The sequence below is a fragment of the Phyllostomus hastatus genome, unplaced genomic scaffold (assembly GCF_019186645.2).
Source record: "Phyllostomus hastatus isolate PE091 unplaced genomic scaffold, TTU_PhHast_1.1 phas_contig_34, whole genome shotgun sequence".
Taxonomy (NCBI): Eukaryota; Metazoa; Chordata; class Mammalia; order Chiroptera; family Phyllostomidae; genus Phyllostomus; species Phyllostomus hastatus.
Window position 1 is genome coordinate 30,930,615 of NW_025333857.1, and position 26,554 is coordinate 30,957,168.

Here is a 26,554-nt window from a genome sequence, read left to right on the forward strand (position 1 = left end):
AAGGACCCACTTACTTAAAGACAGCGATGAGGAGGTTGACCAGCAGGATGTTCGCTACTAAAAGGTAGCAGGCCATAATGGCTGGCACAATCCAGGCTCCTGTCTTGCAGGGAGGCAGCTGAATTATTTTACCATCCTCTCGGGTCTCATTCTGTCCACAGGGAGCTGCAGGGAGCAATGCAGGCAAAAAATGAGAAATCATGGCTATTCGATTAAAGCAAAGTCTGATCGAATGAGGTTTTTTTAGATGGAGGAAAAACACAGCCATCTCAAAACAAACTGAAACAAAGAATTAAATAAAGAAAAAGCCAAAATGGAAAAATGAAAGCTTCATGAATGTCCCAAGGGGCTGTTGCTACCCCAGGGGGGACCTGGTTCCTCCTGTTTCCAAGTTGTCATCCAACGTGAAAGAGGGGGTGGAGCCCTAGCTTACTCATGCTGCCCCATGGCCCCCGACTTTCGCCGAGGGGCCCTTAGGAAGGGCCTTGGTGTCCTTAGGAAGCCTGGGGAGGACATTCCCAGGAAGCAGTGTGTGGGGGGGGGCGGGGAGCAATCTCACTGCCCCATCAAATTCCTTTCAAGTGTGCTGTGGAGGCTGGAAGCCATAGCAGTAGGAGCAGCAGCATGGAGGGGCTATTGATTGGGAATTAATACCGGGCAGCTGTTAATTGTTGCAAGAAACACCAGGGCTCTAAGTTAATGTATTTGCTGTTTCAATGAGGAAGGAACAAAACAGGGCAGCGCCTTGGGAAGTATTCAGAGGACTTGTCTCTCAGTGCTCCTGACAATGGCATTTCACGGGGCTGGGGCGTGGGGGCAGAAGGCGATGAGAGGTGTTGGGCCAGGACCCTGGAGCCTTTCTTTCAGTAACATTTCCATGCCAAAAAAGTGCTTTTCATGGCACAGGAAACAAAACCCAATTGCAATGGGAAAAAAAATGGGCAAATGGAAAATGAAAGATCTGGAGGTGGGGGTGAGGAGGAAGGTGATGTGTGGGACTGGGTGAGGGTGAGTAATGTGCTAATGAGGCCTACTTTGAATTTCCAGGTAACTGTCAAGGGAAAAAGGAATCCTTGACAAAACTCCTTAGTGCTGCACAGACAGCACAGCTGAGGGAGTGACACGGTGGCCTTGGATGCCCAGAGATAGGTGAGGTTGCCCTTTTGCTCTGGCTGTCCCTGTCCTTCTTTGGCTTTAGAACAGGGTCCTTTTGCAGCTACCTATGAGAAAGGGTATGGGGCATGAAGAAGTCTCAGCAGATGAAGATCTGCCAGGAAAGTTTGCAACGCTGACCCAGGATCTTCCTGACCAGAGTACCTGGCAAGGGGAGTCCATCCACTTCTCAAGAGTTAATGTTGCTAAGCTGAGCACTTTTCTGTAGTTGCCACCCATGACCGCACAGGGAGTTTTTAAAAAATCACCTTGGGAGTTTTTTAAAAAATGCCAATGCCTAGCTCCACCCCAGACAATTCAATCGGAGTCTCTGAGGGTGGCCTGGGCATCAGGGCATCATGGTTTTGTTCAGAGCTTCCCAGGTGATTTTCAGCTGCTACTAAGGTAAGTTCACGGAGCTAAAATCAGGCTGGAAAAGTTGTGTGATTCCTGACATGTCCTCAAGCCCAAAATACATCAATCATCTCAGGCTATGAGAGTTTTCATAATATCAGGACACTAAGACCCTGTTTTTACCACCAGAGAAAGATAGCCAAAGCACTGCCTTTGGATCTGCCTGAAAGAGGATTGGGTCTTGGAATCAGATGTTTTCAAAGAGCCGGCATCTTTTTTATACATCGGTAGTTGTGGCACTAACCACCCATGACAGCTGTCCCTTGGAAGGGAGACCTGGTGATGGAGGCCCCCACTGGCTCCAGGATGAAGTCCAAACTCTGAGGGTGGCTGGCCCAGTGCCATCTCTTGGAACTTCCCACCTCTCCCTATGAACTCAAACTGGACTGAGTTCCTTGTAGTTCCTAGAAATGTCATGCTGTCTCTCACTGCCTGATTTTTGAGCTTGGCTTCTTTTGCTTCTAAAAGCCCCCTCTGGCACCTTGCTACCACTCCCACGCTTCAGTTGGGTGAATGCTGTTCAATTTGCAGTGTTCACTTAGCTCTCTAAGGCCCACCGCAGCTCACTTTCTGCCCCTAGGTCTGGGCTAGGTGTTGACAAAGATTTTCTGCTGGACCAAACCCTGCTCAGGCTCTCCTGAGCTCTTTTCTAAGTAGGTCTCAGCTTTTGGACTTCTGTGTTTGTCTCTGCATTGTCCAATTTTAGCAAAAATCGTACTAAGCCAGTTTAGCCAGAATCCTCAATACCTTATCACTGATGATGTCATATCAGGTTTCTTATTATCCACCATCCTGCAGAGGACATCTGGTCACCCTGGCCAGCCTTCAGCAAGAATCCTGTTAAGTCAGTTTCATGAGAATCTCCCTTATCATCCTTGGTGTTTTCTCTAAGCTATTTTCTGTCCAGTGACCCCCACTCTGCCCCTGACTGTGAGTCCCCAGTTTTCCTTGTGTTCAGAGTTCAGTCCATTTTCTCTCCCTCATTACAAAGCTCCATTGCTGTGGTCCCACTCCTTTGAATAAAGTCTTCCTCACCATCTCTAACAAGTGTCACAAATACTTTTTTTAAACCAAAAAATGTTTCTTTAGTCATTCTCTCTTCCTTATAATCCCAGAGGCTCCTCTGCTTACCTCTTTGGGAGGCTTCTCACATCGTGTCACCATTACCAATGCACTCATCTGTGCCCCACCTGAGCTTCTTAGTGGGAACACTGTTCGTCCTGGTTTCCCATTACCGGACTCAGTGCACACACACAGCACATCCACATATATCCACACATGATCATGGTTTGGTGAACAAACAAGGGAGATCATTGGACAGGTTTGCTTCTTGAGCACTGACAGACATTTCCCCCAGCTCTGCAGGCCAAGTCATGATGGACAGCCCTAGCTCTGAACTGTTCTTGGCTCCTTCCTTAGGTCCTTTCCAGAAATCCCACCCTCAGCTTGCCAAGAAGGCATCTCATACTCAACCAGACTTCAGGGTCTCTGTTATGCACTTGGCCACGGGCCTCAGGTATCACTCGCTTTGCTTTTCTCTCCTCAGGGTAGCTTGCCCCACTCACCCACCCTGTCCTCTCAGCTGACCTCCCGAGGGGCTGTAGCTCCTGTGCTGCCCTTGCCTCTGATGGGTGGGGAAACCAATCAAGAGCAGCAGAAAGAACTTCTTGGGGTGAGTTACAAAGTGTGCAGTTTAGGTAGATGAGGCCCCTGATCTCCATTTCTCAATGACCTTCTGAGATTTCTCTTTATATTCTGCGAGAATCTAAACTAAACTTGTGAGGGGCAGACACGTCCATTTTGCTCTTTTGACCCCCTACTTAATGAAGCATGCAGACACTTCCTCTAGTAGGCCCTCCTCCTGGCCTCGAGAGAAAACCAGCCTTTGTGGCCCACGTGCATTTCCATGGGCCTTCAGGCAGCATCATTGATATGTCTCTCTAGATCTCATCTTGGTTCCTCTGCTTCATTCCTTGAAGGCCTCTCATGGTTAAAACATTGGACTAGCTTAATACCTTTATTAAGGTATTTACTTTGGTACAAAGGATTTACTTTGGTGTGGGAGCCCCTTGCTAGTCTTTTGAGAATTAATTTATTTTGACTTCTCCCATACTGTTTATTTATCCTGCCTTTAAAGAGATGGAATTACTTTAGTGGTTAGAAATATGCATTATAATCAGGCAGACCTGGGTTCAAACTCTGATTCCACTATTTTCAAATGATGTGATGGTAGCTTACCCCATGAACTTCAGCTTCCTCATCTGTAAAATGGGGTAGCAATAGTATGTAACATGGGGGGAGGCTGTCAAGATCATTTAATGAGATAATGCCTGCAAGCACTTAGCTCAGCATATAGCACACTAGCACTTGATTAACATTAGCTGGTGCCATTCTTAGTATTGCTGGTTCTGTAATTAATAGACTTTAAGTTGCTCAAGGTTAGGGACTATGTCTGACTCCTCTGTTTTGCAATCACTATGCATGGCACTTATTCTATAAACATTTAGTGAGTGGTTATGATAGGTTGGGTACAAGGGACAATGGGGATCAAAGAGACAATCCCTGTTGTTTAAGCACTGTGTGGGTTTAGGAGGGAGCGCAGAAAAGGAACAGAATGAAGCATTATTGTGGGATGTGAGCTCTGATGGGCTCTGAGGAAGCACTGCCGAATGGCTGTGGGACCTCTGGCTGGGGTCACGCCCAACAGTCTGGTAGTCACGACCAGCCTTGGGGACCATCATCTAGATTCTACAGCAACAAGTGCAGTACAAATGAATTAGATGATCCATGCGACAGTGATAATGATAATAAAAATGACTCAGAGAAATAGCCTTCATTTGGTAGTATCGGCAAAGAGGCAGTGAACATTATATGCAGCAGTTAGTGCAAAACACTGCTCTATAATGGCTTCTAATGATGTCCTTGCTCTGGGTATTCATCTGCATTAGAAAGCGTTCTGTCTCAAATTTACAGATGTCTACCACTGACGAGATGAACTGTGTGATTTAAAGCCCTGACAAGGAGCAGGTTTCATGATGAGGGATAAGTTACTGGATTGTCATGAGGCACCAACCGGATCTGGCGTGCATGTTCCCAGGAAAACACTCCATGGCATACCACCCAAGATGACAGACCCATGGGTGATGTTTAGGGGTGTGTGGGCTGGTGGCTACCACTGTGGTTCCTCCTTCCCTGCTTTGGAACCTGACACTTGAGTGGTTATTCTCCCAATGCTTTTTTCAAGAGGTAAATGAACAGTCACTATCATCTTCATACCTGTAGCCTCTCTCTACCTTGGTAATGGCACAGAGTGCCTCTAGTGGATGTTTGTTGGTTCCACTTGCCCAATACATATTTCCCATTCTCTGGTAAGAGATCCTGGTTTCCCTTTATGGAACCACCCCCACCCCATTCTCAGTCCATGAAATGAACTCCAATTCCATATCTAGGAGATTAATCAGTCTGCTTTATCCCCAGTCACAGCAATTGGTTCAAAGATGGACATGTGACCCTAGCCTGAGCAATCAGTGCCAATGCACATCAGCCTGGGGAGTTTTGCTGGAACTAGTTAGCATAAAACAGGTGTCTTTTTATAATGCGATGTAATTCTACCAAGTGAAGAGGGCCTGCCTGGGAATGACCATATCATGGAGAAGAGAAACTGATTCCTGATCTAGCCATGCCTAAAACTAGCCCTCATCAGTGATATGAAACACAAAATTCTTTTTTTCTGCTTAAGTCAATTTTATTTGGGATCCTATTACGTGCAATTAAGAGTCCTGGCTAATACCATCACCCCAGCCTTCAACTGCTGTCCACAGGCCAGTAATAAAAGACATTGATATTTTGAGCACCCCACTCCTGAGAGGCATTTGGAGTCTTGGAGTAGCATGAAAAGACTGGAAGGGGCAAGCAGGAATGGGAAATCTGACCTTGATAAGGTTGGGTCACAGTGTCAGGGTTTCAGGAGCCAGTGGCACTGCTGCTCTCCAGCCCCCAAGCATCAAAGAACTGAATGGGTCTACACAGATTAATGCTCAGTGTCCAGCTGGGGCCTCTGACTCAGCAACTAACAGCACAGATTTCACCTATTATCAAATAGCAAGGGTAATTGCAGTTGGGAAATTTGGCCAAGCACCTGGACACAGCCAAGCTACTCCTAAAGTGAAGAAAACCTGGTTCTAGAAGATGATTGTCAATAGATTAGGTCACAGGGACAGAGTGAGGAAGGTGTAGCTATGTAGTTGTGGCCAAATTAGAAGGGATGAGACATTTGGAGATTTAGATTCTCTATGGTTTATCTATGTGGGTCACACTGACACATTGAGTAGCAGGAAGCTGGAGGTGCTATTTCTTCTAACTAAGCATTAATAGGTAGTAATGAAACAGGTGATGGGACTCCAAAGGCAATGGTAGGTTGTGCAGTCATACTTTGTGAGTGATAGTGAGAACGCCCTCCCTTTTCTCTACATGTTCTGGAGAGCAGCCCTCCAATAGTTGGACTTTTTTTTTTAATAAATAAACTTTTATCACAACTAATACAAGGGTCAAAAGCATGCCTCACTATAATATAAGCTCCATGGGGTCAGGAGTCTTTGTTTTGTTCAATAAACAAAACAGCAGTTAGAACATTTCCTGGCACATAGTAGGTGCTCAATAAACATTTGGCAAATGGCTACATACTGTCTATTTGGCCTACTTTGTCAGGCATTTCTGTAGGGGTTACTCCTGCTCAATTTCACTGGGTCAGTGTCTGTTTTCCTATTTAAGATTGCAAGTGTCACCATGACCTGCCAGTGTGAAATGGTTTCTGTGAGACTGCCAAGTTTTACAGTTAAAGGAACATGCCTTGTCTTTGGCAGAGGTTATAGCAAACCTCCTTCCTGAATGCTGCTGTGTAAATTTCCAGGCACACCAGCCATAAACACCCCATCTTGTACTTGTGCAGACATTGGTAATCAATTGTGACACACTTTCTTTCCAAGCCAAGTTGTGGCCTTAGAATCCTTTTCAAGACAAAACTACCAAAAGCACAACCGATCAACTGAAGTTGACACAGAGATGGAAACTTTCTCTCAGTTCCTTCAAAAATGAGAATAAGAGGTTGAGGGTGAAAAATCATTTCTGTGCCTATTTTCAGGATTCCTCATAAGCACATGGCCTGGCCAATACCCAACCTATACCACTTCACAGTTGCTCAGCAACCAGAAAGTTGGGTCAAATGAGACATCCTGCTCTTCTGAGACCCTGACATTTTTGATGAAGGACCATTTGCAGGACCTTGCCTTCATATATCCTGGGCCCCTGGACACTTCCACTGCTCATTTAAAAGACAGTTTTTAAAATGGGTACCTCCCCAGGAAATTCTGATCCTAGCTTTATCTGGGATCCTCAGACGTGAAGGACAGTAGAGATTTGGGAATAAACACCAAGGGAAAGCATAGCATGTGCCAGCTTCTGTGCTGGGTACTTTACATTGGCCACTGCGTTTAATATTTTTAGTAGCTCTCTAAGAAATATATTACCTTTGTCTCACAGCTGAGGAAATACACACCAAGGGGTGACATGTCATACCCAAGACCACATAGCTAATAACAGATAATGAGAGAACTGTTTACTCATCCATTCAAAAAATACCGAGTTCTTGCTGTGTGCCAGTGGGAACTGGCCCTGGAGATGCAATTATGAATGGTACAGAAATGAATCCCATACTTTCTCTGACCCCAAAGCTTGTGCATACTCTGCTCTATCTCATATGGCCTTTCCAATGCAACACTACATAGTAAGAGTGACCACCTATTGCATGCTTAAATGGGAGGCCCCATGCTATGATCTTTACTTCTATCATCTTATTTTAATCTTTATAATTATTACCCATTTTACAGCTGAAGAACTGAGGCTCAGAAGGCTTTAGCAAGTCTATCAGCATCTCAAAGACGATCAGAACAGAGTCAGGAGGTCCACTCAAACCTGCTGCGCCACAAAGTCTCTTTCCTCTGTGCCTCTGAAGAAAGAGCCAACATGGGGCTGAGAGGAACCTCTTAATTATGAACAAATATAGAGACAGGTCCACAGGCACATGATTTTTCTTGTTTCCTTCAACAAGAATAATGGCCTGAACAGGTCAGATGGGGTAACAAATGCATGGCACACTAAAATTCAGGGTGTGGAGAAAGAAACTTAATTCCTATAATAGGTATCAGGTGTAGGTACTCATGTCCCAAGGATCAAGACAATTGCCCTTTTGATGTCATAGTATAACACAAGGGAAAAATAAATATTTACTTATTCAATGCACACGTCACATTGTTCCCCCAAAGCACGAGAAATTAAAAATAAAATAGCAATGTTTGATATAATCAGCATCATTAAAGAAAATGATGAAGAAGGGTATTTCTTAAAGTTTGTCCCTTTTCCAAATCACAGGCAATGGAATAAAGAGCTTAGTTTGCTGTATGACAACATTTATCCTATTTTTTTTAAAGAAAGGATTTTCAACTAAAAATCCATCTTGAGAAGATAAGGAGTCAAAGAGGATTTTCCTACCTCCTTTTGAAAATCCTTCCAGTTTGCCAAGGAGGATTGAGAATGCCATTAGCACAGCCCCTATGACTGATTCTCAGGGGGAATTAGATTTAGATAGCTGTGCCTTTTTGCCCTTTCTCCTGACATGGTTTTCTTGGTGAGACAACAGGAGATGCCTCCTTTGTATGGCTGGCTACATCTGTCCAGAAGATTCTTGATCTAACAGTCTTAGGTAGTGGTAGATCCAGGCAGAAGTTTTCTATTTATTTTAATAGGCCAGCACCCAATGTCCTCTAGTAATGAAGGACAGGAAGAACTGAGGTAATTGAAAAGGTAAGCTCCAACTTTGTAGACTCAAAAGCACCACCCACCAATTCTGCCTTTTACTTCTTCTTGTAATTCATTTATTTTCCCTATTGCTAATCCAACTGCTTGCTAAGATGCAAATCAGTAGTGATGTGGCACAATGGCAAGCATCAGAAAGGAGTAAGAGGAGGCCTCAGTTCCTTCATTTGTGAATATAAGGACTTGGACTATTGATATTCCCCACAGTGTGATGCACACACAGTTTGGAAGTCCAAGAAGATTTCAGGACACAGGAACAGGGTATTAAACAACATTGAGTTGAACAGTGAAAAAGTGGTGACCTTTTCAAGCCTCTTTCCATCTTCCTGACTCCACCAGAGAGAATGTGTCAGTTTGAGGATAACATTTCTTGAACGCTTCCTTCACATTTGCTAAATTCCCTTTGTAGCCAAGACTGCGCAGGCTGAAGGCTCAAGCATCTGGACAGAATTTTGTAACAGTGTGGTATTTTCATTGTTTATTTTATGGCTATCTTCTATTTACACCAACTCATACTGATTTTTTCTATTTATGGCTATCATATAAATTTTTAAAATAAATTAATTTAGATTTTTAAAATGAGCCAACTTAATTAAAAATATTAAAGAGTAGAAGAGATGTTACAAAACAATGAGTGGTTTATGTGACTAACAATTGAGAAATGCTGGACTAGTTGATTTCTAAGCCTCATCTTGTCCTGATATTCTATTATGCTATGATTCTATGAAGAGAAGCAAAAGACCAGAACAACCCCAGAATGGATTATCTATTCCTGGAGCTCATTGGAGGTCATGTATAGAAGAAGCCTTATTCTTGCCATTCCTGGCAGAAGGGCAATTAAATAACTCACCCCTACTGTGTGACATGGAACCCAGCCACCACAGGGTGAAAGAGGATGATGGCAGAGCCAGTAGCTCTTCAGGGCTTCTGGTTTACTTGCCATTTGCACACATGTTCAGCTTTCAGCTATTTAGAAAACACGATTAAATGGAATAATCCTCCTTTTATAATCTGGTGAATTAGAAAGCAGGATGTCACAAGCCTAGATATGTTGTGTGTGAGTTGTGGGGGAAAAGGGGAGAAAATTCAGTTCCCCCTGTTATCTTGGTCTTATGTTATGGCTAGTATATATATCTAGGTTTACATAGAGACAAAATTGTTATTTATTTGCTGTCTTTTGAGAGGTCATCAATATTCCAGACTTGGTAGTTCATTATCAGGAATTAGTATCAGAAAGATTCTGTGCAAATTTGATAGGGAAGGATGTGTATCTCTATTTGCCTGTTGTATATGTCAGTGAGTTTGTTGCCATGATGTAGCAGATTGGTTGCAATAATAGCTCCAATGTCTTTTCTCTCCTTGTATCCAAGCTCTTTTGCCATGTGATTTGATAGTTCTTCTCACTAAACAGGTAGTGTAGATTTCCTTGCCTCCTGATTCTGAGTTTGGCCATGTGAGTTTTTTTGACAAATGGGATATTAGCAAATGGCGACCCATATGGAACTGGGAAAAAATTCTTGAGTGTTTCTGTTTGCACTCTTCTACTGTAGCCATGACCATGAGGACATGCTCAAGCTAGCCTGCTGGAGTATAAAATGCACAAGCCTCTGCTCCTAGTGCTTTTGTTGTCTGAGCCGAGGCTGTTCTGGATCAGCTGACAGCCCGCTGGTTCCCTGGCATGTGATTGAGTGTGACTGAGCCCAGCCAAGTACAAAAGAACCATCCAGCCAACCCACAGGCTCCTGAGCTCAATAAATCTTGGCAGCTTTAAACCACTGCCATCTGGGGTATTTTGTCCTACAGTATTGTATCAATAGGTTATGTCAATAAATACTTATATTTATTGGCTCCACTTCCCTTGTCCTGTTCACAGCTAGGCAGTCCTAGGTCTTTCAGGTTGACAAAGCCCTCTCCTAATTTCTTCACCATCCCCCCTCAATTCAGGCCAGGGCCCATCATTACTTGGTTCATGACTGACCAACGACTACTCAGACTCTGTCTTTAGAAACTGAACTGAGGTGTGGGACTTTAGGTAAGGACAGGTACTTCATTGAAAGATAATATAGAGTCAGACCATGTTAGGTCATGCAAAAGTAAAGCAAGCCGTTTGCAGGGGAGGGGGGAAGGTAAGGAAGAAAGCAGAGAGAATGTGATAGATGATTGATTGATTGAGACTGGAGAGGAGTGGAGAGAAAAACAGGCAGTGGTCAGGTCTTCACATTCTGGCTTCCCATGTCCAGTAGGCTCACATCATGTTTGTTTCCTGTCTCTGAATGTCTTAGAGCTTTCCTCTCATATGCTTACAGTTAACCTTTCTTTATTTAATCTAGTTTAAGTGGGTTTTGTTTTCTTGAGATGAACATTTTCTTCTAATTAACACTTTAGAGAGAATCAGCTCTCAACTGGTAGTTTCATCAGAAGAGGTAAACATCCAGGGTGCTGGGAAGAGTGTGGCAATTAGGGAGGGCCAGTGAGAAGGGGGCCCAGGGGAGGGTTGGAAGGGTGGAAACAAAAAGCATTTAATTTACAATTTTACTGAGGGCTCACCTAATTCATTTTGATATTTGTCTAAACAAAATTGAATTAGATAAGCTATTTATTTCTTCAAACCAGAACAACAGAGAAAAAGTCAAATAAATGATTTACTCTCCCAGGTGTTTACGCTGCTGTCCACCTCCATTTTAATTCTTCACTGTGCTGTTTTTATCACGACTCATCATGTTGCAACAACACACCTTCCAGAGCTACCAGGACAGGAACAAGTGTCCCTTCCATCACAGGTATGGGAAGCTGAATTCCATTCTCATTGCCTTAACTGTGGAAGGTTTCTCCTTGATATCCACACCACCTTCACTGCCACCACACACATTAAGAAACATGCTTGTTGTGTCCATTTAGAATGGGATTGCAAGATTTTTCAGAAACCCATATATCTGTCCCTTAGGGTATTTGAAGAAGGGAGAGCCAGGGCCGCCTTCTGGAAGGAGGAAAAACCAGCAACCACACAGTTGGGCTCTCTGTGCTGAGAGTGGTTAGTCCAGTGAGCCAGACTGTGCATATCTCTGTGTGGACATGAAGCTCCACAGAAATGATCCATGACTACCATCCGGTTATATACTTGAGGTCATGTGATGTTGAAAGAAAGAATCATTGTGGTCTCTAATAATCACACATATAACACACGTATAAGCATGCATACATTCCTGTGGATATAATTTACAAATTCCCTGGTAAACTATAGAAAACGTAACAAATCCTTTGTACTCACAATTCACGTTCCTTGCCTGATCTGCTGGCACACTTTCCTCTTGATGCTTCTCAATCCCTTACTGCCCTCTTAATCCCAGACTCTATCTCTTAGTTTTCTCTTTTTTTTTAAGACCATGCTGCCCACTCATTTCTGTTTATCATTAAAACTTGAGCTTTCACACTCAACTGATGCTCCTGAAAGAGTAAAGAATTCCAATCATGGTCAGTCCAAGTTCAGCTTAAACCTAAATGGCTATAAGTGGGCTCAGGTTCTAGTGCCCATCACTTGCTGTCATGTTGTGACTATGAGCCCAGCTATATGCCCAATATAAACAACATTTTTATTATTATAATCAAATAGTTGGGTGACAGTACACCTTTGCAGAGTAGATTAACAACTATTTTTTCTTTCCCAAAGCAACACTGACATACATCAATTAAAATGAAAGAAACACTTTCATCTTGAAAGATTTATCTGTTAAAAATAATAAACTCAGATGCCAATGAAGTGGATCTGGTCCATTGTTTTGAGGTCTGTCCATAACTGATCCATCTTCCTAAGCCATTCTTTGAAGTCACAAGACATAATGCACTAACCTTGGATGGGCAGATCTGAAATTTTGCCATCTGCTTAGTACTGAGTAAGTCAAATAATGTGTCCGAGAGGAGTTTCCTCATCTTTAAGCTTGATATAATAATAATAATAATAATAATAATAATAATAATAGCAGCAATATAAATAATATTGATAAAAATAATGATGATGGTACATAGGCAGCTTCCCTCATCATTCATTCAACAAGTATTTATGGAGCCCCTACCATGTGCCAGACACTGTTCTAAGTGCTTGGGATATACCAGTGAGTGAAATGTCAAAGATTCCTGACCTTCCACAGTCTGAACTGGGAAGGGGGTGGTGGTGGTGAGGGGCAGCGGTGGTAGCAGGCGGACAGAAAATCATCAATGGCATAATAAATAAGTAAACTAAGTAGTAGGTTAGAAGGTGATAAGTGCTATAGAAGAAAAGGAAGGGTAGGGCGGGGCAAGAAGGATCAGGAGTGTGTGGGTGGGTGGGAGCCACATTGAGAAGATGAGATGGGAACAGAGTCCAGCCTTGAATGAGTGAGTTGGCCAAGTGGCTCTCCAGGGAAAGGGGGCTCTCAGCAGCAGGCACTGCTCGGGCAAAGGCCCTGGGGCAGAAACATGTCTGATGTGTTCTGTGAGCCATTAGGAAGTTCCTGCATCTGAAGTAATGCAGAAGAGAATTGGAAAAGAGGAAAGCATGCTAAGGGGTATATGGAGGGAGAGCATCATGTGGGACCTTTGGAAGGACCTCCCAGGATTCAATCAGATAATAATAATGTATTATTATGTATTGTGATTCTTTATTGGCTTTATTAAAGAAACCGAGTAATTCCCCTTCATCCATTCTAGTTTCTGCCTAATGGTTTCTCATTCTACTTCATTACTTCTGTGTTTCTGAATAGATCCCCAATGCCCTTAAATGAAATAGGGACCGACCCGCTGGACCCACATTGGAGAACGGAAGTCAGCTGAGTTCTGATTCCCTGCAGTTTGCCGCAGTGACTCTGAGACTCCCCTTCGCATCTACCATAAAGAACTGGACGGCTAATGAAAACAGTACCCGGGCTCACTCAGGCTTTCTCTCAATCCTGCCCACATAAATAGCTATCTTGTCCTTATTGGCCAAACAGCAGCTTGCTGAGGAGATGCTGATTTTTAACTTGATGTGGGCAAAATCCGCTTGTACCTATAGGTAGAAGAAACCCTCACAGTAGGAGGCTTGGGGGAGGGAACAAGGTTCTAATTGATGACTTCAGAGCACAGTCCCAGCTTTTCTTATTAGAGCAAGAATCCTCAGTGGTTGCTCTATGGTGCAGAGTGTTTGCTGTACCTGCTGTGTCAAACAACAAGCAGCTTAGGTGCAGACAAACCCTTTGCTCCTTAAGGATGTTAACCGTTCCTGAGGCAGCACTCCCAACCCAAAGCTGTAGCCAGTGCTTAAACTGAACATTTCTATACACTTTTTACTCATGGTTTGCATATCCATCACAGAGTATATGAAGAGAAAGGATAGATTTACATTCTCATTTCATTTCTTCGTGAAAATAGGAAGGTTGTCCATTTTTTTTTAATTTAAATTAATGCTTTATATAAAAACTGTGTTTTTCTCTTAGGTTTGAACACCCCCCCTCCACAACACACACATAGACAACAAAGATGCTGCTGTTTTCACAAATGATCAGCTGAGTGGACCATGTTGGTTAGAGTACGGGGTGGGCAGAAGTGGGTTTTCAGTTGTTGGTATGGGAAATAATACCATAATTAATAAATAATAATACAAAATAAACTGTTTTGCATGCTCAAAACTGTGAACCTACTTTTGCATCCCTGTATTTGAAAACACTTTGTCATTGTACAAATTATAAACTGGTAAAATGTGAAAGCTGACTTATGTTTGTTTTTTAAAAAATATAGCCATCCCACTTTTAATAAGCTTTTGCTTCAAATTGGTCTGAATAGACCTGTGGGAAAATCCAAAACTAAACCACAAGCAGTATAAAATTGGCTAGTTTCTTGATCTCATGTAGAAAGGAAACAAGCTGGGCTTTCCCCCCACTATATCTCTTGCCTAATTGTTAAACAAAGGCTGTTCTCTGGGCTCTGGTGGGCTAGCTTGTGGGATGCAAGCTTGGGGAGTTGATAACTGACTATTCTGTCTTCTTTTCTCCATATCTTGTATTGCTATTTAATCAAAAGAAGATGTTTAATATGCAGGCTCTGTGCTGCGTGCTCATCAATCATGCACACGAACACACACACACACACACACACACACACACACACACACACACACACGCCCCAGAGAGAAGGAAGAGAGAAGAAAGAGGGGAGCTAAAAAAAATTTTGGGGTCAAGTCCAGCTTGATTGCTAAGTTAGCAACAAGACATAGAGGAGTAGCTTCCTGCATGCATTTAAGGCATGACCTGACTACAGTCACATCCTAATGTAAGGTGCAATTCTATGTAAGGTGACATAAAACCAAGGTCCAACAGATTGTGAGTGATTATTGTTCCTTGTGGCCACAATTGGACATGCCAACTTGGACAGACATAAAGTAGACGGTCAAGTTTTTCTCTACAACTTTTCAAAGAAAAGGGCTGCTGTGGGTCTGATGCAACAAGTTTCAAACCCAAGAACAGCAAGCATTTATAATTACATAGCAAACAATTGTGGTGACAGCCATTCTAGAGATGGGTGTGTCATTCTATGCCAGATGCTTTCACATATATTAGTTAATTTGCCTGGCATAATAACAAACACAATTTTTTAAAAAAGTACTAAAGAGGATGCTTATTAAGACAAAATGGCAGAAATCCTTTAAGAAACATTTTAGAATTTCCCACCCATTTATTTACTTTCTAAAATTTCATCTGACAAACAGTAAAGCACTTGCTATATTCCAGGCATTATTTTGCATGCTTTATAAATTTCAGCTCACGAAAAATGTGAGAAAAAGCATAAGGTTGTATCTTAGCTCAAACTGCCGTAACAAACTGCCTGGGTGGCTTACACAGCAGACACTTATTTCTCACAATTCTGGAGGCTGAAAGTCCAAGGCCAAGCTGCCAGCTGATTCCATTACCTGGTGAGAGTCCTATCCCTGGCTTGCAGATGGCTTCATATGGCAGAGGAAGGAAGAAAGCTCTCTGTTGTCTCCTCTTTCTGGGGCACTAATCCCATCATGAGGGTCCCACACTCATGATCTCATCTAAATCTATTTACCCTCGAAAGGCCCTATCACAGTCACATCAAGGGTTAAACCATCAACACTTGAACTTTGGAGGGACACAGCTTAGTCTGAAACAGATAGGTGCTATTATTATGCCTATTTTATGGATAAGTAAACTGAGGCACAAAGACACAAGTAACTTTCCCAATGACACATAGATAGTAAGAGGCCTCAGAGTGTGGATTCACACCTGTGATCTCACCCTTTGAACTACACATGTTGTGCTATTTCTCATAGTGAGAACAGTGAGAGTTGTGAAAGTCAAGATGCTTTCAGTGCCCAGACTTTCATTTAGACTTTCCCTGTGTTTCATTCTTTTGTCTGGTCAGTTACCCTCAAATGGGGATGTTCGTTACTCATGCTCTTTCTGTGTTATAAAGACTTCTGAGAGTAAGTCTGACCATAAGTGAGTTTTGGCCAACATGTTTACTTTAAGAACATCTATGTGGTTAACACATTCAATGTAAATAGAAAATGTATTTTAATCACCAAAAATATAGTAAAAAAAAGTTAAAGCCCAATTTTCATGTTATTTATTGTCTGATGGTACCTTTGGAAATGAGTAAACTGATATTCTTTGAAAGGGATATGAACAATTTCCAGACCCAGAAGTGTCATTTTCAGTGCCTTGGACAAGGCGCATCATGCCACAGGCTCAAACACTGATTTAAGTCCTCTGTTGTCTGCTTTTAACCCATGGAACAGAGATCTCTCCTTTTCACTAGAGTGTATAGGTAAGTGCAAGAATAAGCAGTTTGCTAAGGCATAGCTATTTGCACTCACCATGACTGAAAGCTTCATTTCACAGGGTACCGTTGGGCTTGCAGTAGGCACTCTGTCAAGAAGAGGATGAGGACTGGCCTAAAATGACGCATAAGCAATAAACAAAGCCAAATCTTGTTTTGCTGTGGGTCATGAAGAATACCCTATTATTTCATGTTACTAGGTAAGTGAAGGAACTAGTTATATCAACAGTTGCCATGGAGACACACTGATCCAAATGGTCCCAGACTACAATAGGAACCCATGATACTGAGTTAAAGTATATCAACTGAAGGGCTTTGGCTTACCAACTGGTAGAGATCTGTGTGACAGCATTGGAAACATGTTTATATGTTTCAAAATCTAAGAAAATTGCCATTGTCATGGCAGGTTTACAGGGCCAAGTGGGTAGAGTGGTCCCAATAATACATTCATTGCAGTGCTCTTTTCCTTTGAGTAATTAAATTTTCATGTGAATCAGTTCACTTTTATTGTACTTATGCCTTATGTACATCTGTCTCCAGTCTAAGTTATATTTCCACATAACTGACCCAGGATATTGGTTCATAAAGTCCATGGGACTTAACTTGCTCTATTTTGAGATTTAAAGAGATAAAGTTAAGGATGTTTCCATCTTTGTGGATTTGGCAGTCTGAGTTACTTAGTGCTGAAGACTGGGGTTAATTTAGGTTCTGGGACTTATTGTTTGTGTAAAATCTTACTAGGCAATCCATAGCTAGGCTAACTTAAGATATTGTACAAATGTAAAAATAATAGATTTTCATTTTTTAAAATTCTATAGTTTAGGGTTTTTTTTTTTTTTTGTATTTCGGTTCACCTGGTATTTTAAGTTAGTAAAGCTTTAGGTCATATTATTAGATGGCATTTTAAAGAGTTAATTTGCTGGAGAGCAACATTTGGCTATTTTTCTTCTCTGCCTAAGAGAATCCTGGTGTAAATTAAGTTAATTGAATACAGGGACATTATAACATGACCACTTGACCATTGGGTAGAGTAGATCCAAGAACCAAATGCATATTGAATGGACAGAAAGTCATTTGAGAGTAGGGAGAGGCTAGCCAACTGCAAATAAAATACTTGATAGTACTTTATAGTCTGTCTTCCAGTCTTCCACATTCTCTTTCTCTTTTTTTTCTCCATTGTTGTTCATTCTTTCTTTTATTTCCTTTCTTATTTTTTAAAGAGACTATAAGTCAAATTTCTCTTCCACGAGAATAACAATGTCATTCATTTTGAGCTGGCCAGGAAATATACTGTCCCCTTCTTGCGTGTCCTATCAAATGTAAAACCATTAAAATCTATTCTGAGGTTTGACAGAAAAAGCCTCTTCCCTCCAGATTATCAAATGCCAGTTAAAGTTTGTTTCAGTCCAAATTCTGCCACACCATACCTACGAATACATGAGAGTCAGGGAGCACCAAACCCTGGCTGTAGAGCCAGCTAGGCTGGGTTCAAATCACAGCTCTGCCATTTATTTAGCTGTGTAACTTTTGGCAGGTCATTTAAAGCTCTCTGGGCCTCAGTTTCCTCAACTATAAATTGGATGATTATCATATCTACCTCAAGACTGTTGTCATGAAAATAAATGAGTTGTTGTCGATACATACAAGGCTTTAGACAGTGCTGAGTGTAGGATAAGCACTTGGTAAATTCTGGCCATTTTTGTAAGAAGCCCTCTAGCTTGGAGGTTTCCAACACAGGTTCCTGAGCCAGCTGCCAGGGTTTAAAGACCTCTTAAAGAGCTGTAGGACTTAGGTAAGTTACATTTTAGGTCAACTTCCTGAGAGTAGATAACTCTGTTCTAAAAAAATGGCAACTTTATAAGGTTCAACCTAATATGTAGATAATATTCTCTGTGCCTCAGTTTTCTTACCCATTAAAGATAGGAGCAATAGTCTTACCTTACAGGATTGTTATGGGGAGTTAATGAGTGAGTGTTCATAAAACATGTGGGACAATGCCTGTTACATAGAGAGTACTATTTAAGTATTTGCCATTGTTATTTTTATTACCCTGACATCTCATTACTGCTTGAACTAAACTTTCCCCAAGAATAGTCTGCTTATTAATCCCTCTTTTTGTTTCTGTCAATCAGCCTTTCTGCTTTACCTGCAACGCCTTTCTATACCTTCAAAGCTTGGTCCAGCCCATCTGATTGACCCACCCACTCCATTCCCTTCATCTCTACTGTGTCTCTTGGCATTTGCACAGGCACTAAGGACATGATGTTTCACAATAGCTGGCACTGCTTCCCATGTTGTCTTTTTCTTATTCCTATATTGACCCTGGAGTGTAAGGATCCAGGGAAGGTATGACATTTCTTTCGCTTCAATCATGTTTTCTTATGTCATGATTACTTTATATCTATAGGGAAATTCCTTAAGTTATGTTTAAATGTGGGTCTCCTAATGTCTTCCTATGTTTAAAAGAGTAGACTTTAGAAAAGCTTGAATAATTTTAGATGTATAGAAACATTGCAAAGGTAGTACAGAGGATTCCTGCACACTCTTTACCCAGTCTCCTCTAATGGCAAAGTCCTAAACAGCCTTTGCACATTTGCCTAAACAGAAAAAGTGACATTGGTACATCACTATAAATGAAACTCCAGAATTGACTCAACATTTCATCAGTTTTCTACTAATGTCCTCTTCCTCTTCCAGGGCCCCGTCCAGATGTTCATTGTATGTGGCCATCATGTCTTCTTAGTCGCCTCCAATTTGTGATAGTTTCTCAGCCTTCCTTGTTTTTCATTAACTTGACAGATTTGAGGAGGACTGGACAGTCGTTTTGTAGACTGCCACTCAATTTGAGTTTTTCTCAAAAATGATGAGACTGAGGTTATAGATTTTGGGAAGAATACTACAAAGGTCAAATGTCCTTCTTATCATATTATAAAGGGAGTAAACGATACCAACATGATTTCTCACTGGTGACATCAACCTTGATACCTCTTTGCATTACTTAACAAACTAACTTTAACATAAGATTCTCTATATGTCAATATTATCAAGAGACCATCCAAAGGATAGTAAGTAGGTAATTTTCTAAAATCATAGCATTTTTTAAAGCACTGAACAGGTTTGTTCAGTTTTCTCAACTGTTTCAGACCCAATATCTCCATTTTAAAATAAATATTTTCAGCCCTGGCTGGTGTGGCTCAGTGGATTGAGTGCCCACCTATGAACCAAAGGGTCACCAGTTTGATTCTCAGTCAGGGCACATGCCTGGGTTGCAGGCCAGGTCCCCCGTGAGGGGTGCTCAAGAGAGAACCACACATTGATGTTTTTCTCCTTCTCTTTCTCTCTCCTTCCCTGATCTTTAAAAATAAGTAAATCTTTCAAAAAAATAACATATTTTCTATTTCTTCCTTTACTATTTATTGATGGTATAATTTACTTGTACATACAGAGAAAAGTCAATATAATATCCTAATTTTAATATAAAAGGGACATAAAAGGAAAGTGATTTATAATAAATAATAATAATTTTGATGATATGTAAATGCTGAGGTCTGATTATTCTACAAGCCACAATGAAGTGGTCAGAGGCTTATACCTCTGTGAAGAATCCCCGTGAATGGGAAGACCCAAGTGTAGACTGACAGATCATTCAAGCACCATGAACAGCATTGTCAGTGGTGATTCAATTTTCTAAAAGGGTGAATAACTCTTGGGAAAGTTCTGAAGTGAACAAAGTACCATAGCCCTCAACGTTCATGGTGGTTTTGTTCCAGAAAAATTTACTGCTTACTAAAAACATGCAGATTGACCTGCTGACTGGGAACTGAACCGGTGGTCTTTCCGTCAGCAGATGGAGGCATAGGTAGACACACTGTGCCTCCTTGCACAACCAAAATAAGGACAACAACAATTTAGAAATAAAATAACAACCAGAACTGATAGAAAATTGAACTGTATGGAAGTCTGACAACCACAGAGTTAAAATAGACACATTCATCCAGACTGGTAGTAGGGGTGGAGTCGGGAGTCCAGGCAGAGAGGAGTCACAGCAGAAAATGCGGTGGCTTGTGGACCCCAGGCATGCAAGGCAGCAGCTGACGGACCCTGCGCACGCAGGCAACGACTGGCAGACCCCATGCTCAGGGTGGCAGTGGGCAGACCCAGCAAGGCAGCGATTGTGGAGCGGGGCACAAGGCAGCTGGCAGACTGGACAGTCCCACATTTGAGCACAGATAAACCAGATGAGACTGGGGAGCGAGACAGACCACACAACCCAGGGCTCCAGTGCAAGGAAATAAAGACTCAAAACACCAATTGAAAACACCTGTGGGGGTTGAGGTTCCAGGAGATACTCTCAGACTCATAGGAGAGTTTGTTGGAGAGACCCACAGGGTCCTAGAATGAACACAAGCCCACCCACCTGGGAATCAGCACCAGAAGGGCCCAGTTTGCTTGGGAGGAGCAGCAGAAGGGACTGAAATCCGATAGAGAGTGGAGCAAGTGCCAGTGTTCCCTCTATGATCCCTGACCCACATACATCATCAGAACTCAGTGACTGGGTTGCACTGCCCTGGTGAACACCTAAGGCTCTGCTCCTCATACATAATAGGGATGACAAGACAAAAAAAATGGCTTAAATGGAAGAACAGATCAAAGCTTCAGAACAAATTCAACAAAGTGATGAAGAGATAGCCACCCTATCAGATGCACAGTTCAAATTAATGGTAATCAGGGTGCTCACAGAATTGGTTGAATTCATCTAATTTGGTCACAAATTAGATGAAAAAAATGAAGGCTACACTAAGTGAAATGAAGGAAATGTACAGGGAACCAATAGTGATGAGAAGAAAAATGTGACTCAAATCAATGGAGTGGATCAGAAGGAAGAAAGAAACAATCAAACAGAAAAGAATGAAGAAACAAGAATTCAAAAACGTGAGAGGCTTAGGAACCTCCAGGCCATCTTTAAATGTTCCAACATCCGAATTATAGGGGGTACCAAAAGGGGAAGAAGAAGAGCAACAAGTGGAAAATTATTTGAACAAATAATAAAGGAGAACTTCCCCAATCTGGCAAGGAAATAGACTTCCAGGAAGTCCAGGAAGCTCAGAGAGTCCCAAAGAAGTTGGACCCAAGGAGGAACACATCAAGACACATCATAATTACATTACCCAAGATTAAAATGAAGGAGAGAATTCTAGAAGCAGCAAGAAATAAGGAGACAGTTACCTACAAAGGTGTTCCCATCAGACTGTCAGCTGATTTCTCAAAGGAGACCTTGCAGGCAAGAAGGGGCTGCAAAGAAGTATTTCAAGTCATGAAAGGCAAGGACCTACATCCAAGATTGTACTATCCAGCAAAGCTTTCATTTAGAATGGAAAGGCAGATAAAGTGCTTCTCAGATAAGGTCAAGTTAAAGGAGTTCATCATCACCAAGCCCTTATTATATGAAATGTTAAAGGGACTTATCTAAGAAAAAGAAGATAAAAAACAGGTATAGTAAAATGACAGCAAACTCACAATTATTAATAACCACGCCTAAAACAAAAACAAAAACAAACTAAGCAAACAACTAGAACAGGAATAGACCCACAGAAAGGGAGATCACATGGAGAGTTAGCAACAGGGGAGTGGGAGGAGGAGAGAGGGGGAAAAGGTACAGAGAATAAGTAGCATAAATGGTAGGTAGAAAATAGGGGGAGGGCAATAATAGTATGGGAAATGTAGAAGCTAAAGAACTTATGACACATGGACTTGAACTAAAGAGGGGGAATGTGAGGGGGGAGAGGGTGTGCAGGGTGGAAGGGAATGAAGGGGGGGAATGGGACAACTGTAATAGTATAATCAATAAAATATATTTTAAAAATGCAAAAATATTGTGTCTTTAAATGTAAAATAGAGTTAGGCTCAGATAATCATAACCAGGCTTTTCACCTACATGCATGTCTTCTGGGACACTGGAAAGCTGTGTGGGACACAGAACAGCACGTGACTGAGGGAGTATCCTGTGCGTGGCAGGGTGTGTACCCTCCCTGGGCCCTGTATACTACAAGCCAGTGGTGCCCTCCCATCAGGGAGGACAAGCAAAAACACTCCTTGAATTTCAACGTAAAATTTCTGAAACACGGTGACCATGCCGCCCCAGTCCATTCACATCTAGGAGGGGGGCTCAGGAGAGAAAATCTTAGCCTGGAAGTCAGGTTTGTCAGCTCCTAGTCTGCATGACCTGGTGCTCGTTGAGCCCTCAATAGTACCCATTGGTAGCCCTTGGATTGAAGCTGACTGATCACATCACACAAGTCATACCACATGTGTGCGCGCGCACACACACACACACACACACAGAAGCACAAATACTTATGCTCACATAAGCATATGCGCACTCACCCTACTGTAACCACCACCATCATTACTACAACTCAGGTGCTGCACCAAACCCTTCCTAGGTTTTCTGTTAGATGTAGGAGTAAATTCACATCCTTACTGGCCTAAAGGCCCAGCACAACTTGATCCTCCTTTGCCCCTTCAGTTTTATTTCATATTGTTTTTTCCCCTTGCATGTTATGCTTCCACCGTGCTAGACTTCTCTCAGTTACTAGCGAGGGTTACCTCTTTTTTGTCTCAGGGCCTGTACTGTATGGCATGGACTGTATCTCACAGTAGGCTCTTCTCTTACTCATCGCTTATCAAACTCCTGCTGATTCCACAAAGCCGAGCTTACAAGTCACTTCCTCAGAAAGCCTTTCCCTAAGTCTCCTTGTTAGGTGATCTCATAGCACCCTGTATCTCTTGAACATACACTCATCAGAGCTTATGATTAAGTATTTGTGTGATTCTGTGTCTGATATCTGAAAACTCCATTAGGCTATGAGCTCTCCAGCAGGCAGGAGCTTTGCTGGTTGTACTCATTACTGTACACCCAGCACATAGCATAGTGCCTGGAAAGGGGTGGGTTCTAAATATTCGCTGAACCCATAAGTAGATGAATGCTGTGTCAGCTGCCCAGAATGACTTTCAGATTTGCTGGAAGGCAGACACAGTAGGACAAACAAAACTGTGGTTTTTCATGGTGAGCAGCAGCAATGACCCTTGGTTCCATTCTGTTGTGAGGAGACAGAGCCATGCTATTTGAGACAGCTTGTTTTGGCTTAATCATTTCAATGGGATTAGTTTTAAAAAGAAAACAGTGGAATAAAGGAGGCTAGAAGGCACCTCACTGCTTAGACCACTCAAGGCTGTGGCATCTATCTAGAGCTGGCTTCCCTGCTGGAAGGGACCAGAGGCTTGAGTAACAGCTTTGACTTTCTAGGACTCAACCCTACAAGAGCTCTCACTGCATCCTTCCCCTGTTACTACCAATAACACCTTCTGTCTGAGCAGATCTTGGTATTGTGCCTTTTAGAGTGCAAATTTTGTTTCATTCTTTCCCAAACTTCAGTCCTTTGGGTATCATGTTCATTAATTTGGCATGCCTGTACATCACCAGTGCTACTATTTATTAATGTTTTCCTTTGAGTACATCACACCCTGACATTGATGCAGATTTCAGCTCCATCGTAAACACTAATCTGCATGAACTCCTGTATTTCTTGGTCTTAGTCTATTCATTTGGGAAGGACTGCTTTTCCTTCACAGTGTTCCTGTGGGGACACACACCTAGACAGACTTCTTTACTGTCCTTCATTTGCTAATATTGAAGAACAGATGGGCTCATGAACTTGCTCAAGGTCACGCAGAAATATCTGAGGTAACAGAACAGGGATTCAGAGTGTCTGACTCTGGTTCTGTTCTTGGCTGTCCCTGTCACCCTAACTGAAACCATTCTTAATGGAGTTCTCCACCCACCCCAGCCATTCCATAAATGTGAACTGTTATGGGACTAATAATCACATCCCAAAACAAACTCTTCTGGAGGTTTTTTCCCGCTGAGTACATTGCACCCAGTGTATGCTGCTGGTATCTTGGGACAAGCACTTTTTAACTGCCTCTTCCCCATAATTTGTAATGTTCTGACCTATCCATAAGCTATGTCCCATTTACAAATGCTGCATTCTTGTTTATATTACTAGGGCATCACAGTTTTGATTGTGAATACTATTTTGATATATTCATGGGATAGGTGAATCTCTGCTTTGGAGGTACAATGTATTTTTTGTGTGGGTGTCTAATTCATCCATGATGACTGCTTCAGAGAGTATCCAGTGTGTCACCATCCCAGGGCCATGGGAACATTTCAGTGAGGTCACAGCATGGCTCCTGAAGCAGAGATAGCTCCTTTCCTGATTCTGGAAGCTGCTGGCTTCTAAAAGATTCTCTACTATGCTGACAGTAAGCGTATGCTGGCATGATGTTTCCTGAATGATTGCAGAGTTGCTAATTCTGTTCTTTAATCCAGTCCCTAATTTAGAATTAAGTCATGCACTTGAACCCAGGACCCACCATGACATGTTATACCGACTTAAGCTGCTGTAGATCTTCAACTCCAGTCCCACTGGCACCCTTCCTCATCCCACGTGAACACGTCTAGATCATGCCTCCCAAAGGGCTTTTGGCTGGCAGTGATTCCCTCTGTCTGGAATGCCCTTTCCCCAGTTCTGGCCACACCTGTTCTCATCATTCAATTTCAATTCATTCCAACTCTTCAAAGACTTTCCCTTACCATCCTACATAAAATTATACTCCCAATTCCTCACCTCAATGACTTCCTAGCCTACTACTGGATTTATTTCCTTCACAGAACTTAATACTACTCCAAAGCAGCTTTTTATGTTTTTACTATTTATTTATTTATACATAAATATATTTATTTATTTATTTATTTATTTATTTATTTATTTATTTATACTTATTATCTATCTCCCTCCTTGCCCCAGTAGAATGAAACTCCCCTGAAGAAAGAGATGAAACTCCTCTTGGTTACCACTTTCTTTCTAAGGCTGAGTAGGGCGTTCAGTAAGTAGTTGCTAAGTAAGTAATTTCATGACTGTGGTGCAGTCACCACATGAGATGCCAGCAAAGAGCCAGGCTGCAGAAGCAAGTAGGAGCAGCCTTCTGTTATATAATGCAGAAATAAGAGCACTGGCTTAGCAGATAGATACAACTGGGTTGCAATTCTGCTTCTGCCTCTTCCTGGCTGTAAGCAAGTTATTTAGTCTCTGCTCCTTATGTACACCAACAGTGAGTGCAGACTAAATGAGTTGCAGTACATTGTGTGCCTGGTCCAGGGCCAGCCATTGTAATAGGGTTTCAGCTAATGTCAGTGAACTTTTCTTCACCTAGAAATGCCAGAAGAAACACATGAAACCCATGACACAGCCTTTGTAACACATTTGACAGCTAATAAAGAACTCAGGCATCCTTATACTCAGTACAATCTGCTTAAGTACAACTGCCACACAATTTTCAAAAAGCAGTGACATTTTTGACACTTGGCTATTTTATGTAGAGTCCTGATTGGGTGTACAATCTTAAATCCACTGCCAAGGATCTAGTCTTTTGTGAATGACCTAGATGATAGAGGTGTTTCCTGCCTTGTATATTCAATTACTTGAAGTATAATAAAGCCGCATGCACTGTCTATTCTTCTTTCGGTAGTTGAACATTATGTTCCTCGGGTGGCATAAGTGACTTTGAAGTACTTGTCAGCAACTGGCTTTCCTGGAACAATGCTGTAACCATTCAGCTCACAGTGGCATTTCACTTCTAAAGCCCTTGTTCAGAATATTAAAAAGGGCACGCTGCAGACTTCATTCCTTTGCTTCAAGGACTATGATTTTGTAAAGCTGGACCCTGTGGACCACTTAGGAGAGAGTCACAGCCTCCAGCAAATGTTCAAAAATGGTTTTGAATTTCATCCAGTGGTGTTAAGTTGGTCAGAAACTATAACTACAGAGTCTGATCACAGGGAGTGTGGTTCTCCTTCCTGCTTCAACCCAGATGATGGGCCTGGATTGATCAAACTGGATCATTCCATAGGACTTCTAAGGTCAGTCCAACCACTTTCTTGGTTAATCCCTGGTGGTGTTTTCATATTTACAAAAATCACTGGCATCTCTCAGATACAAACTTGGGAAGGGAAGTATTAGTTTGCTTCACCTGTATGAGCAAAATATTTGGTGAATTCTAAACAAGATCTCTGGGTTCTTCCAATTCTTCAAAGGTAGCTGGATTTATTCTATCCAAAACTGGTGCCTGAGAGCAAGACACAGGACCTCCTGGTGTTCATGGAAAGTGGTTTGCCATGTTGACTGTTCTGACACCATGACTGTCTGATGTCCTAAACTTGGTCTTTGGTATGAAGATGCAATGCACA

At 42.1% G+C, this 26,554-nt stretch overlaps 1 protein-coding gene across 9 annotated transcripts in view; it reads right to left on the reverse strand.

Moving 5' to 3' along the window:
• The window catches only part of TRPM3 (transient receptor potential cation channel subfamily M member 3), a 504,806-nt gene that overhangs the window by 21,967 nt on the left and 456,285 nt on the right, over positions 1-26,554 (reverse strand). For all 9 annotated transcript variants that reach the window (XM_045840204.1, XM_045840203.1, XM_045840200.1 and 6 more), the window contains one exon: positions 15-165. In XM_045840204.1, the coding sequence (XP_045696160.1) occupies positions 15-165 (151 nt within the window). The remainder of the gene's footprint in view (positions 1-14; positions 166-26,554) is intronic.